The sequence below is a fragment of the Gopherus evgoodei genome, chromosome 5 (genome assembly GCF_007399415.2).
Source record: "Gopherus evgoodei ecotype Sinaloan lineage chromosome 5, rGopEvg1_v1.p, whole genome shotgun sequence".
NCBI classification, from domain to species: Eukaryota; Metazoa; Chordata; order Testudines; family Testudinidae; genus Gopherus; species Gopherus evgoodei.
Window position 1 is genome coordinate 21196873 of NC_044326.1, and position 19240 is coordinate 21216112.

General features: G+C 47.2%; 1 protein-coding gene across 5 annotated transcripts in view; it reads left to right on the forward strand.

Moving 5' to 3' along the window:
• RGS12 (regulator of G protein signaling 12) overlaps positions 1-19240 on the forward strand; it is a 168036-nt gene that overhangs the window by 113852 nt on the left and 34944 nt on the right. For all 5 annotated transcript variants that reach the window (XM_030563834.1, XM_030563835.1, XM_030563836.1 and 2 more), the window contains 5 exons: positions 8259-8438; positions 11040-11193; positions 14592-14668; positions 17105-17305; positions 18420-18493. In XM_030563834.1, the coding sequence (XP_030419694.1) occupies positions 8259-8438; positions 11040-11193; positions 14592-14668; positions 17105-17305; positions 18420-18493 (686 nt within the window). The remainder of the gene's footprint in view (positions 1-8258; positions 8439-11039; positions 11194-14591; positions 14669-17104; positions 17306-18419; positions 18494-19240) is intronic.

The following is a 19240-nucleotide window of genomic DNA, read 5'->3' on the forward strand; positions in this document are numbered from 1 at the left end:
CAGATAGACCTGGTCGCCACGCCATGCGACAAGCAAGTGCCAGCAGTTTTGTTCCTTCCTGAATCACAGCCCGGGCTCCATTGCCAACACGTTCCTCCTCCCATGGGGAGGCCATTTCTTATATGCGTTTCCACCTATCCCTCTTATCCACAAGATGTTCCTCAGGGTATGGCGGGAGCAAGCCTCGGTCATATTGATAGCTCCAGCCTGTCCCTGCCAGCACTGGTACACATTACTCCTGGAAATGTCCATGGAAGCCCCAGTCACCTTGCCGTTCTTCCCGGACTTACTAACGCAGGATCACAGCTGTCTCCAACACTCAGACCTCAAGTTCCTTCACCTCATGGCATGGAAGCTCCATGGCTGAACCTGATGGAGGTCTCCTCCTCGGACCCAGTTAGACAAGTTCTCCTTGACAGTAGGAAACCTTCCACAAGGGCCACCTACCTTGCCAAGTGGAAGAGATTTTCAATCTTGTTGGCGCAGCACCTTTGGTCCTCAGTGCTCGCCTGTGTATCACTTATACTGGACTATCTTCTCCATCTCAAGCAGCAGGGGCTGTCCGTGTCATCAATAAGGGCTCACTTGGCCGCCATCTCTGCCTTCCACCCAGGCGCAGAGGGCCGCTCGGTCTTTGCTAACCCTATGGTCAGCCATTTCCTTAAAGGTATCAATAGGCTATACCCATGTGTCTGACAGCCGGTCCCGGTTTGGGACCTCAATCTGGTCAGACTCATGGGTCTACCCTTTGAACCTTTGGCAACATGTGACGTGCTCCCTGCCCTATCTCTCATGTAAGGTGGAGTTTCTGGTAGCGATAACCTCAGCCAGGACGGTGTCTGAGCTCAAGGTCCTAACATCAGAACCTCCTTACACTGTGTTCTTCTTCAAGTGATTGCTCACATCCATTCCAGTTAGGTGTGCGCGCCGTGTGTGCACGCTCGTCGGAAACTTTTTACCCTAGCAACTCCAGTGTGCCGGCAGGTCGCCCCCTAGAGTGGCGCCGCCATGGCACCCGATATATACCCCTGCCGGCCCACCCGCTCCTCAGTTCCTTCTTACCGCCGTGTCGGTCGTTGGAACTGTGGAGCGCGGCATTGCTGTCCTCCACGTCCCTAGCTCTCCTTGTTACTACCATTGTTACTACTGTTGTTAGTTAGTGGTTAAGTATAGTTAGTTATTTAGTTTATAGTGTAAATAATATTGTACATAGTTGTTAGCCGGTTTGGGCCGTAGCCCTTCCCGGCACCTGGCACCGGGCTCATGCCTGGTTCGCCGGGCTTTAAGCAATGTGCGGCCTGTAAGAAGCCTATGCCAACCAGCGACCCTCACGACGCGTGTCTAAAGTGCCTGGGGGAATCGCACAGGTCGGACGAGTGCCGCATTTGCAAGGCTTTTAAGCCCAGAACAAAGAAGGAGAGAGACCAGAGACTTAGGACTCTCCTAATGGAAGCGGCACTTGACCCAGCAGCTTCGCAGACCGTGATCTCTACACCGGCACCGGATCCCGCTGGCACCGGAAAGACTCCCCAGCACCGATCTTCCCCGGCACCGGGTGCAGAAACAAGACCATCGAAGTCTGCAACTCCAGCCAGGCAGACTCAAGTGGAGCGCCCGGCATCGACATCTGCCGCAGCGCCATCGGCACCGTCGACTCCGGGCCCGGGGGGTCCGTCGAGTCCGGTCCCGCTGAGCTCCCCCATAAGATCTGGGGTTGAGCTATTGGTCCCATCCACTCCAGAGACCTTCGCCTCGGCACGAGACCTCATTGCCCTGACTCAGCCGCCACACCCGGTACCTCCGGTGCGGGTAGCGTCCAGGGGCAAACCCATGATGACGGCGCCGTCTCGGGACTCACGCTCGCGATCAAGGTCCTGACGCCACGGTCGCTCGAGATCCCGCCGCCGCTCGCAGTCCCGGCACCGCTCCCCTCGGCGGTACCGGTCGTACTCGCGGCACCGATCGGCCTCCAGACGGTCACGGTCTGGTTCCAGCCGCCGATACTGACACCGGGACTCTAGGAGCCAGTCTCGCCGTCGTTCAGCGCATCGGTCGACCTCCCGGCACCGAGCTTGTGGCAGGTCCCGGTCCCGATCCCGGCACCGAAGCAGTGGCCGGTACCGGTCCAGATCCCGGCACCGAGACAGAACCCAGTCCCGATCCTGGCGCCGGTATGACTCCCGGTACCGGTCCCCGGCACCGAGAACATCTTCGGTGCCGGACCGCGGAGACTCTTACCAGCCGCGGTCGGCCCCGCCATGGCCTTCCAGACAGCCGTCGGTGTCATCACAGGTGGACAGCGTATATGCGCTGGGCACCGACAGACAAGCGGCTCTCTTCCAGGACCCTCCGCAACAGGACCAGGGTCCGCAGCAGTGGGGGTTCTGGACACCCTGGGCATACCATCAAGCCCAGGGCCCCCAACAGCTTCCTCCTAGGCCTGCAACGGCAGAGCACAGGGTGCCGGAGGCGTCGTTGTCCCGCCCCCCTCCCTCCCCGGATAGGGAGGAAGGATCGAAGCAGCAAGACCCTGGTCTTCCTCCTGAGCCAGAGGCGAGGGCTGAGGCGGACCCCCCGCTGGACACTTTCTTGCCAGGGGTCTCCTAGTCCTCCTCTCCTGACGAAGCGGTGGCTGGCACTTCCTCCAATAGCCCTCCTCCGCTAGATCTCAGGGCACATCAGGACCTCCTCAGGCGCGTAGCACAGAATCTGAGCCTGCAAGCCGAGGAGGTCTCTGAGATCGAGGACCCCGTCGTCAGCATCCTCTCCTCTGATGCTCCCACCAGGATCGCCCTCCCCTTCATTAGGACGATCCAGGCCAACGCCAATACAATCTGGCAGTCACCGGCCTCCATCCCCCCTACGGCGAGGGACGTCGAAAGGAAGTACATGGCCCCTTCCAAGGGCTATGAGTACTTCCACATTCACCCGACACCATGTTCCCTGGTGGTGCAGTCGGTGAACGAGAGGGAGCGTCACGGACAGGAAGCCCCAGCCCCCAAATCCAAGGAGGCCAGGCGTATGGACCTCCTCGGCCGCAAGGTCTATTCGGCTGGGGCCCTTCAGCTCAGGGTTTCCAATGAGCAAGCCCTTCTTAGCTGCTACGCTTTTAACTCATGGGTGGCAGCGGACAAGTTTAAAGAGCTGCTGCCACAAGAGGCTCGTCAAGAATTCGCGGCGATTCTTGAAGAGGGCAAGAAGGTTGCACGAACCTCGTTGCAGGCCTCTTTGGACGCTGCAGACTCGGCTGCCCGTACCCTCGCCTCGGGGGTAACGATGCGCCGCATCTCCTGGCTTCAGGTTTCTGGCCTTCCACCGGAGCTCCAATATACCATCCAGGACCTCCCGTTCGAAGGCCAGGGCCTGTTCTCAGAAAAGACAGACCCCAAACTGAAAAGTCTTAAGGACAATTGGGTCATTATGCGCTCCCTTGGGATGCACACGCCTGGGACGCAGCGCAGACCCTTCCGGCCGCAACAACAGCAGCAGCGTCGGCCATACCCCCAGTTCCGCCAGCGGCAGGACCTTAATAGGCGCCGTGGCAGGAATGGAAGGCGCAGACAGTCGGGGAACCAAGGGGGGCAGAATCAAAGCTCCTCCAAGCCCCCGCCTGGGCCCAAACCTTTGTTTTGAAAGTGCGCCCGAGAGTGCAGTACCAGTTTCCCCCACGGATCCTTCCCCCCCGTTTTCCAACCGCCTTTCGTTTTTCCTCCAGGCGTGGACCCAAATAACATCCGATCGCTGGGTCTTACGCACGGTGCAGATGGGATACCGCCTGCAGTTTGTATCATTTCCTCCCTCCGGCCCCCCTTCCTCGTCCCTCTTCAGGGACCCCTCTCACGAGCAATTCCTTCAGCAGGAGGTACAGACGCTCCTCAACAAAGGAGCTATAGAGGCGGTTCCAGAAAACGAGAAAGGCAAGGGGTTTTATTCCCGCTACTTTCTGATCCCCAAGGCCAAGGGAGGCCTCAGGCCTATCCTCGACCTGCGAGAGCTCAACAAGTACCTAGCGAAGTTGAAGCTCCGCATGGTATCCCTGGGGACCATTATTCCATCCCTGGATCCGGGAGACTGGTATGCCGCCCTCGACATGCAGGACGCTTATTTTCATATTGCCATATAGCCACACCACAGACGATTCCTTCGATTCGTGGTGGGCCGCCTTCACTACCAATTTGCAGTCCTCCCATTTGGCCTTTCTACGGCTCCGAGGGTATTCACAAAATGCATGGCCGTCGTTGTGGCACATCTTCGGCGCAGTCGTATCTACGTGTTCCCTTACCTAGACGATTGGTTAATTCGGGGCACGTCGGAGCTGCAGGTTTGCAGCACGTCCGCAGGATCACCAGCCTGTTTGCTACCTTGGGCCTCATGATCAACGTGGACAAGTCCACCCTGCTCCCCTCGCAGAGGGTGGAGTTCATTGGGGCCGTCCTGGACTCCACCGTGGCCAGGGCCCTTCTGCCGTTGCCAAGGTTCCAGGCGTTGTCGGCGATCGTTCAGCGCTTGCGGGCAGCCCCCTTGACATCGATACGGACATGTCTAACCCTGTTAGGCCATATGGCAGCATGCACATTTGTGACCGGGTACGCACGGCTCCGCATGAGGCCCCTCCAGTCGTGGCTCATCGCACATTACCGGCCGGCAAGGCAACCACTAGACATGCTGATCACAATCCCCCAGGGGGTGTTGGATTCTCTCAGCTGGTGGCTAGACCAGTCCGTAGTGTGTGCGGGGCTCCCATTCCACCCGCCCCAGCCCTCTGTGTCCCTAACGACGGATGCCTCAGATCTCGGCTGGAGGGCCCACCTGGGACCCTGAGAACACAGGGTCTGTGGTCCCCACAGGAGGTGAAGCTGCACATCAACATGCGGGAGTTGAGAGCGGTCCGCCTTGCTTGTCAAACGTTCCGTCACCAGCTTCAGGGTCGTTGTGTCGCGGTATTTACCGACAACACGACGACCATGTACTATATCAACAAGCAGGGCGGCACCAGATCCTCTCCCCTATGTGACGAGGCGATGCGACTCTGGGACTTTTGTGTAGCCCACTCCATTCACCTCACGGCTTCCTTCCTCCCCTAAGTACGGAACACGCTGGCGGACCGCCTGAGCAGATCCTTCCTCTCGCACGAGTGGTCCCTTCGCCCGGACGTCGCCCTCTCGATCTTCCAGAGGTGGGGTTGTCCCCGTGTGGACCTCTTCGCGTCCGGGGGGAACAGGAAATGCCAGGAGTTCTGCTCTTTTCAGGGCCGGGAACCCGGGTCTATAGCGGACGCCTTCCTTATTCTGTGGACGACCCACTTGTTCTACGCGTTCCACCCGTTCCCGCTGGTCCACAGGGTCCTTCTGAAGGTGCGCAGGGACAGGGCCCGCGTGATCATGGTAGCACCGGCGTGGCCCAGACAGCATTGGTACCCCATGTTGCTGGACGTGGCCATAGCCGACCCTGTTCCCCTGCCCCTTCACCTGGACCTGATCACCCAGGACCACGGAACTCTCTGTCACCCGGACCTCCAGTCGCTGCACCTAGCAGCGTGGCTCCTGCGTGGCTGACCAGTTCTGAGTTGCGCTGCTCCACCGCGGTACGTGAGGTACTCTTGGGCAGCAGGAAGCCTTCCACTAGAGCGACATACTCGGCCAAGTAGAAGCGTTTCTCCTGTTGGTGCGTGGAGAAAGGTCTCCTCCCGATGGAAGTTTCGGTGGCCAATATTTTGGACTATATTTGGTCCCTCAAACAACAGGGCCTGGCGATATCGTCCCTGCGGGTCCACCTGGCGGCTATCTCCACCTTTCACCTGGGTGGGGATGGCCGCTCCGTTTTTTCTCAGCCGACGGTGACTAGATTCCTGAAGGGGCTGGAACGTCTATACCCTAACGTCCAACTCCCTGCCCCGACCTGGGATCTTAACCTGGTGTTGTCTCGGCTCATGGGGCCCCCCTTCGAGCCGTTAGCTACTTGCTCCCTACTCTATCTTTCTTGGAAGACTGCCTTTCTAGTAGCTATTACCTCAGCTAGACGGGTGTCGGAACTCCGGGCTCTCATGGTAGACCCCCCGTATACAGTCTTCCATAAAGATAAGGTGCAGCTGAGGCCACACCCTGCCTTTCTCCCCAAGGTGGTCTCAGCCTTCCACGTCAACCAAGAGATATTCCTCCCGGTTTTTTTTTTCCCGAAACCTCATTCTTCAGGCAGGGAGCAACAACTCCACTCGCTTGATGTCTGTAGGGCTCTCGCGTTCTATGTGGAGAGGACCAAACCGTTCCGCAAATCCCCCCAGCTTTTCGTGGCAGTAGCAGACCGCATGAAGGGGCTTCCCGTTTCCTCGCAGAGGTTATCCTCATGGGTGACATCCTGTATCAGGACCTGCTATGAGCTGGCCCATGTTCCTACGGGCCGTGTGACTGCGCATTCTACCAGGGCGCAGGCGTCGTCGCTGGCTTTCCTCGCCCGTGTGCCCATCCAGGAAATCTGTCGGGCAGCGACCTGGTCATCGGTCCACACCTTTGCTTCCCACTACGCCCTGGTCCAGCAGTCAAGAGAGGTCGCGGCCTTCGGATCTGCAGTGCTCCATGCCGCGACTTCTCACTCCGACCCCACCGCCTAGGTATGGCTTGGGATTCACCTAACTGGAATGGATGTGAGCAATCACTCGAAGAAGAAAAGACGGTTACTCACCTTTGTAACTGTTGTTCTTCGAGATGTGTTGCTCACATCCATTCCACACCCGCCCTCCTTCCCCACTGTCGGAGTAGCCGGCAAGAAGGAACTGAGGAGCGGGTGGGCCGGCAGGGGTATATATCGGGTGCCATGGCGGCGCCACTCTAGGAGGCGACCTGCCGGCCCACTGGAGTTGCTAGGGTAAAAAGTTTCCGACGAACGTGCACGCGCGGCGCGCACACCTAACTGGAATGGATGTGAGCAACGCATCTCGAAGAACAACAGTTACAAAGGTGAGTACCGTCTTTGTTCTGTAAGATCCAGTGGGATGGACAGGGGCTACCTGTCCAGACGCTTTTCTGCTCCCATGGTGTGGGACCCTGATGTACACCTTCCCGCCAGTGCTGTTGATCCAGAGAGTCGTTGTGAAGATCAAAGAGGACAGGGCAAAGGTTATCCTGGTAGCCCCCGCGTGGCCTTGACAGCACTCGTCCGGCATGCTGCTGGATCTTTCAGTAGCTGTCCCACTGCAGCTATCCCTCTGGCCAGATCTGCTGTCCCAGACCCATGGCAGTCTTCTGCACCCAAACCTGGTGGTGTTGCATTTGACAGCATGGTATGGCATTGCTGAATGAGGAGGAATGCTCAGCCCATGTCCAACAGATCTTGTTGCCTGGCCAAGTGGAAGAAGTTCATGTGCGGTACCTCGGACCTGGGTATCCGGGCTGAGCAGGCTTCACTGCAGGCGATCCCAGACTATCTTCAAGCTCCATTCGACTAGGGCTCAGGCTTCGTCGACAGCCTTCCTGGCCCAGACACCAATTCGGGATATCTGCTGGGCTGCTACCTGGTCATCTGTCCACACGTTTACATCTCATAATGTGCTTACCCAGCAAACCTGAGACAATGCTGGCTTTGGCAGAGCAGTGTTGCAAGCAACACTACCATGTACTCAGAGCCCACCTCCAAGGATACTGCTTGTGAGTCACCTAGAATGTAATTGACATGAGCAAGCACTCGAAGAAGAAAAAACAGTTACCTACCTTTCCTAACTGTTGATCTTCAAGATGTGTTGCTCATGTCCATTCCATTACCCATCCTCTTGCCCCTAAGTCAGAGTTTCTGGCAAGAAGGAAGTGAGAGGGTACAGGGCTGGTGGTGCCAAATATACTGACACATAAGTGCGGCACTCCAGAGGATACCACAGCCGACCGTATGGATACCGCTAAGGCAAAAATCTCCAATGGCCACGCAAGTAGGTGCATGCACACCTAGAATGGAATGGACATGAGCAATACATCTTGAAAAACAATTATGAAAGGTAGGTAACCATTTTTTCTTATCTACACTGGTTTTCATTTTTGACCATTCTTGGACCTTTTGTAAAAATAAAGCCTTATGCTAAGAGGCTAGGACTCAGTTCTGTTTCATTTGAAATTGGTGCATAACTCCCTCTGACTTCAACAAAAGCAAGCCTGATGTGTGTCTTCACATTAATGCTCTGAGTTTTAAGAACATAATACTTGAAAAATAGGCCTGCATTCTTCATATGAGATTTAATCTTGTATAACCTTTATCCCACTGCACTTACATTTCAGATTTTTAATCTGATGAAGTTTGATAGCTATACTCGCTTTCTGAAATCCCCACTTTACCAAGAATGCATTCTGGCTGAAGTAGAAGGTCGCCCTCTTCCTGATCCACAGCGTGTTCCCAGCAGCCCCACATCTAAACATAGTATCAACTCAGAGTGGTCCCATATCTCTACACCAAAAAAGGTGACTTTTGATTAAATTACTACTTTTCTGAAAACTAAGTTATTATCCATAGCTGAACTTCTCTGACCACTCAAGTTTGTTGGAAGATTAACAAGAATGTGTAGAAACTAATGTGCTCATATTTACTGGTGCTGACAAAGTATCTAATTGCCAAGCCTTAATGTACAAATTGTTTTATTTGTCAATAGGTTTTTATCCATTCTAACAGAAGTTTCTAACTCCCTTTTTAATATTTTATTTATATATTGCCTAAATAAATGCATTTTGTTCTACAGCTGATGAAATGAGGTAATTATTCTTTATGCACTAATTCAGAAGTTGATTTTGATAGAAGTCCATAATTGTTAGGAAACTAAGTTCTGGTATTTTCAACTGCAGGTAGCCAGTTAAAATTCAGCCAGAGTTAGTAGTGAATGCTAGTACAATTGAGGGGTGCTTTCAATGACCTAGGTGGAGTGAGTTGGTAATTTCAGTCAATGGACAATTGGACAATTGCCTACATCACAAAACCCACCACTGCTACTGTCTCAAAATATCATCCTTGCTATCCATCCAGCAGAGAGGTCAAAGGTTAAATAAGGTTGGAAAATGAACTTCCCTCTTATTCTTAGAATTTATCCCTTTACTACAATAGTATCCAGCTTCTGATCCTTAACAATGACTGTGTTAAGAAAACTTGTATCTGATGATATATATAAATTGAAAACTACCTATGAGCTACATTCTGAGATTTTTAAACTGAAATGATTGAATCGGTCCTGTTGCTACAGGGCCGAAGTAGGGGATGCTGAGCAGCAATTCTCTACAGTTGATAATCAGAACATCACCGGGTTGGCCACCTGTTGCATTGAAGAGGAGAGAGAAGGGAGCTTTGGCTGCTCCATTGTCTGTTCCCCTGACAGGTTGTGGAAGTCCTAAGGAGTGCATGATAAGCACTTGATTTCTCTCTACCTGAGCATCAGAGAGCAGGTAGCAAAAGATATGCTCCTCCACCACACAACCCTAGAGAGGTGAAGAGGAGGAGAAGGTGATAACTAAAATCCAATTACAGCTTCCTGATTCTCTGCTTCAACACAGGTTGGAGAATATTCTAGGAGTTGCTCTAACTTGTACCAACTGACAATGGTCTCCAAAGGCAGCATGCTAGCAGGATAGCCAGCGTGCTCCACCCACTCCTCCCTATGCCCGTCACATTCTTCTGCACCCGGAGTTTTGGGATGATACATATAAGAGTTGACTACATCAGGTCTCTTGCCTGTTTGGGATTCCCTTATACCTGTGGAATCTCCAGCTGGAGACTTGTAGCTGGTTTGTGCTGCCCGAGCAGAGAAGCAGAGAATTTCTCCCTAAACCTTGACTGTTGCCCTGGGGTTTTTGAAATAATATATTTGACCTTCAAAGTGAAAAAGTTATTGCTGTAGAATATGATTTATGCATGTTGGTTAGGGCAATGTGGGAAGTTTACTTTTCTGATGCAACTATTCCATGGAAAAAGAGAGGACTTGAATTAATCTGGTACCTTTCAGAAGAAATAATTCACACCTTCATCCCACATGAAATAATAATAATTAATTAATAATAAAAAGTCCTACCTGGAAAGCCAGAATTCCTGGCAGTGACTGATTGTCTGGGCTGGCAACTGATGAATTTATTCTTTGAATTTCCTGGCCTGTTTTCAGCCAAATCTTTCATGTTGTTTAAACATTTTTTATTATAAAATTTGTCTAGGTAAATAAAAATAAAAAAACCCCATAGTCTTTGGAAGCTTTAAAAATTTGTAATACTTTCATAGGAATCAGAACTTTGCTCATTCTTATTTCCACAATCATTGATCACCATTTTAAAAGTTAAGAGTTTTATCTTTGCAATTAGATAACTTTACCACAGTATTCATTATTTGGTTGTAAAGGTAATTTTTAACTTTATTTTTTTTTATGTCAGCCGCTGTAATTTTGAGGCATCCACTATTTTATGGATAGAGGTTGTTTTTTCTTTTAAATTCAGCATTTTAAAGAATATTTTAATGTGAGAAAGATAAATGCTCATTAAAAGAAAATGTAGGCATAACATAATTAAAAATATATCTACGTTAATACTTTTCATCAACTATTATTTGTTATACATAAATAGATGTTAGTTAAGAAAGACATTATCAGATACCTGTATTAATTTTAATTTATATTTCAAGCCTAGGTAGGTTGCTGTACAGTATATGAAATTCTATATTTTTTTAAAAACCAAGTAAATGGAAATCCAATAACCCTTTTAAATCGTTAGTTCTCTAGCTGTAGTCCATAGACTGCCAGTAGTCTGTGGAGAGCTGATTAGTCACATTATGCTGGTATTTCTTTTTGTTTCCAGCTGCGTCACTTTCCCAATATTACTTTTCCATATAAGCAGTTTTTGTTGTTGCGCTGGCATGTTATTTGATTGCCAGTTGCAGGGGGACTGGCGTACATAATAATGAGAAGGAAAAAGACAGTCAACCAGACTCTCTCTCTCAAAATATAGTCCACTTCTGGAGAGTTTGAGAATCCATGCTTTAGACAATATGTTTGCAAGAGTGCTCCAGCTAATATTTTATCTGTGTTTTGATGGTAGTTAATTGGAAAATCAAAGTCGGGAAGGTCCCTAAATGAAGAATCTGGAGAGGAAGATGCTGAGAAGAAAAAAAAAGGGACATTTTTCTCCTGGTCAAGAAGTAAAAGTGTGGGGAGATCGCAGAAAAAAAAGGAAAATGATGACTACCAAAATGGTGCGTTTCCAAGTCCTGCTTTGTTGCAAGATTGCTTCAGCAATAGACAGAATTGTTCCCACTATTAACACTCAGCAAGGAATCTACGCCTCATTACTACACATGACCTGGAGCAGATTTTTAATGATCTGCTGAGCTCTGACAGAGGGAAATGATTATGTCCTGCGCCACAATAGCCTGGAACAGTCATGGAAATAGGTGGAGGTCTGTAGACAAAAGTCTGGGGAATGAAAAATTGGTAGCATTCTGGACCAATGAGATTTCCCTCAGCTGTTTAAACATGCCTTCATGAGGTCCTCAAACAGCTATATATGGAAATAAAACTATAGGTGTGTCTATGCCCAAGTTCATTGAATCAGAGTGCTTTTTTGTAGAAACCTAGTTTACAGATAGGGAAATTACTTCTCCCTACAAAAAAAACAAAACAAAAAAAATCAATGAAGGAGGCATAGAGGAACAATTAAGGGAGGGAGAACGAATTCCACAGGCGCAGAATGTTACTAAAACACAATCTAATTGGCAGAGACTGGGTTGTGTAGCCTGTTGATTCAACTGCTGGTCAGTTAGTAGCTTTTCTTGAGAAAATGGTAAATTTTGTATGAGACAACACTAAACTATTACTAGTACTTTGCCTCAGTTTTTAATAAGACTAGTGAGGAATCTAGCGATGATGGAGGGATGATAAACGGGAATGTGGATATGGAAGTGGATATTACCGCAACTGAGGTAGAGGCCGTACTTGAACAGCTCAATGGGACTAAGTCGGAGGGCCCAGACAATCTCCATCCGAGGATATTAAAGGAACTGGCGCGTGAAATTGCGAGCCCGTTAGCGAGAATTTTTAAGCAATCGGTAAACTCGGGGGTTGTGCCGTATGACTGGAGGATTGCTAATGTAGTTCCTATTTTTAAGAAAGGGAATAAAAGTGATCCAGGTAATTATAGGCCTGTTAGCTTGACGTCTGTAGTATGTAAGGTCTTGGAAAAATTTTTAAGGGAGAAAGTAGTTAAGGACATAGAGGTCAATGGTAATTGGGACGAATTGCAACACGGATTTACTAAAGGTAGATCGTGTCAAACCAATCTGATCTCCTTCTTGGAGAAGGTGACGGATTACTTAGATAAAGGAAATGCGGTAGATATAATTTACCTAGATTTCAGTAGGGCGTTCGACACGGTTCCACATGGGGAACTGTTAGTTAAATTGGAAAAGATGGGGATGAATATGAAAGTTGTAAGGTGGATAAGGAACTGGTTAAAGGGGAGACTCCAGCGGGTCGTATTGAAAGGTGAACTGTCAGGCTGGAAGGAGGTCACTAGTGGAGTCCCTCAAGGATCGGTTTTGGGACCAATCTTATTTAACCTTTTTATTACTGACCTTGGCACAAAGAGCAGGAATGTGCTAATAAAGTTTGCGGATGACACAAAGCTGGGGGGTATTGCTAACACGGAGAAGGACAGGGATACTATTCAGGAAGATCTGAACCACCTTGTAAACTGGAGTAATAGAAACAGGATGAAATACAATAGTGAAAAGTGCAAGGTCATGCACGTAGGAATTAATAATAAGAATTTTGGCTATACGTTGGGGGCGCATCAGTTGGAAGCGACGGAGGAGGAGAAGGACCTTGGGGTACTGGTTGATAGCAGTATGACTATGAGTCGCCAATGTGATACGGCTGTTAAAAAAGCAAATGCGATTTTGGGATGCATCAGGCGAGGTATTTCCTGCAAGGATAAGGAGGTGTTAGTACCGTTATATAAGGCGTTGGTGAGACCCCATCTGGAATCCTGTGTGCAGTTCTGGTGTCCCATGTTCAAGAAGGATGAATTCAAACTGGAACAGATTCAGAGACAGGCTACAAGGATGATCCGAGGAATGGAAAAACTGCCTTATGAAAGGAGACTCAAAGAGCTTGGCTTGTTTAGCCTGGCCAAAAGAAGGCTGCAGGGGGATATGCTTGCTCTATATAAATATATCCGGGGGGTTAACGTTAGAGAGGGAGAGGAATTATTTAAGTTTAGTACTAATGTAGGCACGAGAACGAATGGGTATAAATTGGATATTAGGAAGTTTAGACTTGAAATTAGACGAAGGTTTCTAACCATTAGGGGAGTGAAGTTCTGGAACAGTCTTCCGAGGGAAATAGTGGGGGCAAAAGACTTTTCTGGCTTTAAGACAAAGCTTGATAAGTATATGGAGGGGATGTTATGATAGGATCGTTAATTTGGGCAATTGATCTTGGATTACCACCAGATAGGTCTGCTCAATGGTCTGCGGGGAGATGTTGGATGGGATGGGAACTGAGTTACTGCAGAGAATTCCTTCTTGGGTGCTGGCTGGTGAGTCTTGCCCACATGCTCAGGGTTTAGCTGATCGCCATATTTGGGGTCGGGAAGGAATTTTCCTCCAGGGCGGATTGGCAGGGGCCCTGGAGGTTTTTCGCCTTCCCCTGCAGCATGGGGCGCGGGTCGCTTGCTGGTGGATTCTCTGCAGCTTGAGGTCTTCAAACCAATTTTGAGGATTTCAATAACTCGGTCCTGGGTTAGGGGTTGTTATAAAATTGGATGGGTGGGGTTCTGTGACCTGCCTTGTGCAGGAGGTCAGACTAGATGATCATATTGGTCCCTTCTGACCTATGAGTCTATGAGTCTGGGCTAATTGCACTGTGTTTGAAGTAATTTATATTAGTGAGAATATTTGCATCTCTGTAGTTCACTGAAATGAAAGAGTACCACATTTTGGCAGCTGCAGAGGCTTGCACAAAGCAATTAACAGGCAAACAGTTTTTAAAAATTGCAAAAACAAAACTACAAATTCTGAAATCCACTGCAGCAGTCAGCTACTCTAAGACATTGTGTTTACTGCTGTCTCTTCTTCCCCACCATCTGCCTACCATGGTTCTTGAAAAAGCCTTGTGAGCTGTACAGTTGATGTCGGGGGTCCATGTATGTGAATGAGGGCTGGAGAATCAGATACTAAGGTTATAGACCTAAACTTTAAGAAGTGACAAGGGATTGAGTTCTCAGTTTTTGGGTGTCCAACTTGAGACACCTTAAAAGAGCCTGATTTTCAAGGCTCTGGTACTCACCTTGAAGATATTGTAAATTGGTAGTCACTTTTTAAAATGTAAGCAATCACCTCCAGGAACAGGAACCTTGTCTTTTCATCTGCTTGCAAAAAGCCACAAACACCTGTGGTGTTATATAAGCAATATATAATTACTTTTAAAAAATGTTTAAATGTTCAGCATGTGAAGATAGTACAAGGATTTGCAATTTTTCTTTCCCAAATCAGAAAATTAATATTCTAGTCAGATGACTTGAGGTTTTGTAGCACCTTTAATGAATAGTAAAACCAAACATTTTTACTTATCACTCTACTTTTCCTACTCTCAGATTTTATGCATACCAATGGACTATTTTGCAGACGTGAATCACAAAGCTCCATGTCATCAGCTGCAAGTCTTGAACTGGTAAGCTCCTTAGAATCAAATAGTATGAGAGGAATGGGGAAAAAAATGGGAGTGATTGTTACCTAGGAAATCAATAATAGCCCAATTTTTCTGCAATAGTATAAATAAACAAAATGTCTATATGTCTTTGTATGTAAATTTCATATTCTTTTTAGACTGAACTTTTAAAAAAAATTATAGCTATACTCATTTTGTGAAATAATAAGGGGCTGGTTGTTCAAACAGGTTGTCAGATGAATAGTTAAATATTTTTAAAGAACACTATTATAGTGCTATTTGTGATCCTAAACTATCTTTCTTATAATGTAAAGATAAATATCTCTTTTATGCATTTCACATACTTATTTCTTTAAAATTGTCCTGCCATCTCCAAGCTATCCTGTCTATCCTTTCTCCTAGCTACCCCAACTCTCCTGTTCCTTTGGACATTATAATAAAAGTTTGCACTTTTATAAGGTCTTTCAATCCAAGGACACTAAAGCTCTTTACAAACTGACCCACATTGCCTCCCAGCTACTGCAGCCCTTAAGCTCTGCTATGAACAATTGCCTGTTGAATAGCTCTTTGAGTCCTCTTCCTCTTGACTATATGTGAGTTTGAACTCATTTCCTTGATGCCCTGGCTCTTTTCAGCCCCAAAGCTGAGTATCCCTCCTCTCTCTTCTCCTAATCACTATAGCTTGACTCTGTTCCCAATGTTTGAGGGATAAAAGAGTGAAGCATTTCCCAGCAGCATTTGCAACTAAAACATTGCAGCACATGCTCATATGTGGAGAAACAAGAAGTGAAGACACAATCGTTATAAACAATGTAGTTCCACCTTCACAGTCCAAGCTGAATGAAATGCACAAAGTAAACAATATAAATGATGAAAAGTAAACTTAAAATTTAATATCACCCTGGATTTAGAGTGAATTTTAACAAAGCGTATAAAAGAATATAATTTTAAAATACTCTTTTTTATCCTGACAGTATCCCTTTCTTTGACTTACAAATTTGATTCTAAGAATTATACAGATTCTTGTTGATATATGTGATGCTGGTGGGTAAACAGAGAAGTAAACAGTGCAGAACCGTATTGGTAGCATCCATTTAAATTGAGTGTTTATTAAATACTTCAAAATATTATCTTGTAAAAACAATGTGATGGATTTGTCCCTTTTGATACTTTGTGTGTACTAAGATGATTTTTCTGTGGCTATAATTAGGGCCTTACCAAATTCACAGCTGTGAAAAATGCATCATGAACTGTGAAACCTGGTTTTCCCTGTGAAATCTGGCTACTGTAGGAGGGTTGCGGTATTGACATCCTTACTTCTGTGCTGCGTTCAGAGCTGGGTGGCCGGAGAGCTGTGGCTTCTGGCCAGACACCCACCTCTGAAGGCAACACCACCAGCCGCAGCACAGAAGCGAGAGTCGCATGGTATGGGAGAGGGTCATCACTTTTGGAGGGAGCAGTGCCAGCCTTATAGCTGAGCAACTGCCCATGGCACCATGGTCACGGTGGGCACTGGACTTGGGGCTGGGCTGGGGCACCCCAGCTGGGAGCTCCTACCATGCACTGGGCTCTAGCTGCTAGTCCCAGCCAGGCTAGGAAGGAACAGGACTTTCTCTTCCCTTGCACAGGCCACTCCCAGGGCCAGGTTAGACCCACCTCTGGGATCTTCCCCCGGCTGCAGGAAGCTCCATGGCTGCTGGCTGGGAGCCAGCTCTGAAGGCAGCCCTGCTGTGCCAGCAGCAGTGCAGAAGTAAAGATGGCAATATCGTGACCCCCTACAATAGCCTTGTGCTGCCCCCATGACCTCTGTTTGGGTCAGGACCCCCACAGTTCCAACACTGTGAAATTTCAGATTTAAATATCTAAAGCTATGAAATGTAAGATTTTTAAAGTCCTATGACTGTGCAATTTACCAAATTGAACAGTAAATTTGGTAGGGCAGTTCCCAGCAGTTCCTCCCCCAGGGGCTGCAGGTACATGCTGGCTGCATCCAGGAGCGCCGTGCAGCCAGGGCAGGTAAGGAGCCTGCCTTAGCCTCACTGCGCGTCTGGAGGGGAAGGAGTTGATCAGCAGGACCTGCAGAGCCCTGGGAGTATGCTTGGGGATGCTCAGCGGTCCGCGACCCCAGTTTGAGAAATGCTGCTCTAGTGGAAAGTTCAGGGAAGGCAGTGTGGTACTGCCTCCTGCTTTCCCCCTGGTCTGAATTCTCCCTTCAGGGGTGGCTGCACTTAAAGTATGTTTAGATTTGTGAACTTTGGTCTGTGGTAGTGGCTTTGTCTTAAATTGAAATAGTTCTAAAAAAATTACCTGGTAATAGAAAGATTTTGAAGGAAGGGTAAACCTCAAACATGGTTTAAAGTGTGATCCCTTGCTTAGTTTGATTTGTTGGACTGTAATACTGTGTGTTTGTTCTTAACTTTCATTTTTGTTTCTGACAAGTCTGATGCCTCTCGGTTATCTGCATCTGTACCTGATAAAGAGAAATCCTCAAAATACTGCTGTATAAACCTTCCAGATGGCTCATCCTGTAAAATGGTTGTTAAATCAGGATTCTCAGTCAAAGAGATGTTATCTGGGCTCTGTGAGAAACATGGCATTAACATAGCTGCAGTAGACCTTTTTTTAGTTGGAGGAGACAAGGTACTGTATGTTCCTTTTTTTTTTTTTTTTTAAATTCAGACTTCCAAGTCAGTTTACTAATATGGGATTATGGATTATTTAGGGGAATACTCTACCTCTTTGTATTCAGACTTCATATTGACGATAATAGGATTTGTGTATGTTGCTCAATGGAAGAATATTAGTGAGCTCATTACTGGAATACTGTGTCCATTTCTGTTACTACATTTTAAAAAGGATATTGAAAAATTGGAAAGGGTTCAGGAGAGAGCTTCAAGAAGATTTGAGGTCTGGAAAACATGCCTTAGAGGGAGGAGATTAAGAACTTCAGTCTGTTTAGTGTGTCTGAGAGAAGTTTAAGAAGTGACTTGACAATAGCCTACAGTATCTACATGGAGAAGAATTTTTTGATAGACAGCTCTTTAATCTGACAGAAAAAGGCATAACAAGATCCAGTGATTGAAAGCTGAAGCTAGACAAATTCAGATCAGAAGTAAAGTGTATTTTTTTAATAGTGAGGGTATTTAACCATTGGAACAATTTATGAAGCGAGGTGATGGATTCTCTATCATTTGACGTCTTTAAATCAGAACTGGATATCTTTGTAAAAGAGATGCTATGGTTCAAAAATGTTATGAGCTTGATGCAGATTTTGTCTTGTGTTATGCAAGAGATCAGACTAATGATCCTAATTTACTTGTCTTCCTTGTAAAATCTGTTTTTTTTAAATCTTTCTGCTAACATTATTTTGTCGTATTTTCTGATGTATCATTCTGTTTGTTCAGCCCCTTATGTTTAAGTGCCCAGGCCTCGTATGAGATGCTGAGAGCTCTCAATACCCATTGACTTTAATGGGAATAGGGAATTGCTAAGCACCTCACAGAATTGGCCCCTACATCTTTTGGAACTATCCAGAGAAAAAGAGAAACTAATCATGTTGCTTGCTGTAAATTAATACAATAATAGCCATACACACAAAGCTTAATAATTGTTCTGTCTCTCTTCCTGGGCTAATTTTAAAATTGCTTTTTTTGTTTTGCACAGCTGTTGCATATTGTTAAATGATATATAACAAGTGACATGTTCCCAATTTAACATATTTTCTCTTCTTTTGTTCCAACCATATGCTCTATAGCCACTTGTATTGCATCAAGACAGTAGCATCTTGGATTCTCGGGATCTACGTTTAGAAAAACGTACTTTATTTCGGTAAGAGAAAAAATATTATCTTTTTGTGACATTTTCCACTCCAGCTAATGTAAATGGGCCAGAATGCATTCTGAGTTATTTCTGTGCAATAAAATAAAAGTGAGTATAACACAGAATAACATTTGATATGCTATGTCTGTTTCCCTGTCTGTAAAATGGGAATGTCATGCTTCCTGGAGTGGCCCATGAACATGCGTGCCAACCTCAGGGCAGACTATTACAAACCACAGTAGAAACCCCAAACTGGTTGTGAGTCCTATACTTAGATTTCACCAACCACATATTAAGTGTGAACTCCTCAAGCACTGTAACAGCTTTAACATGGAGTCACGGACAGTCCCTTATGATACTTCAGTCTATCTTACCAATCAGCCAGATTTACCTTTGTGATAGATAGTCTCTTACACCAAAAACCACAACAATATTCAGATTACTCCCAGTCCAAAGGGCTAGTCACTTACCTCAGGTCAATTGTACCTCACACCAAAGACAACCTTTGTAGTCAATCCTGTAATAAACTGTCTAAAGATTTATGAATTACAGTCTAAGGCTATGTCTACACGGCGCAGCTTAGAGCTGTGTCACTAGAGCCTTGCCGCTGTAAGGCACACAGTGTAGCCACTCTTTGCCGGCAGTAGAGAGCCATCCTGCCAACATAATAAAACCACCCCAAACAAGGGGCAGTAGCTTTGTTGGCGGGAAATGCTCTCCCACTGACAAAGCGCTGTCCACACGGGTGCTTTTTGT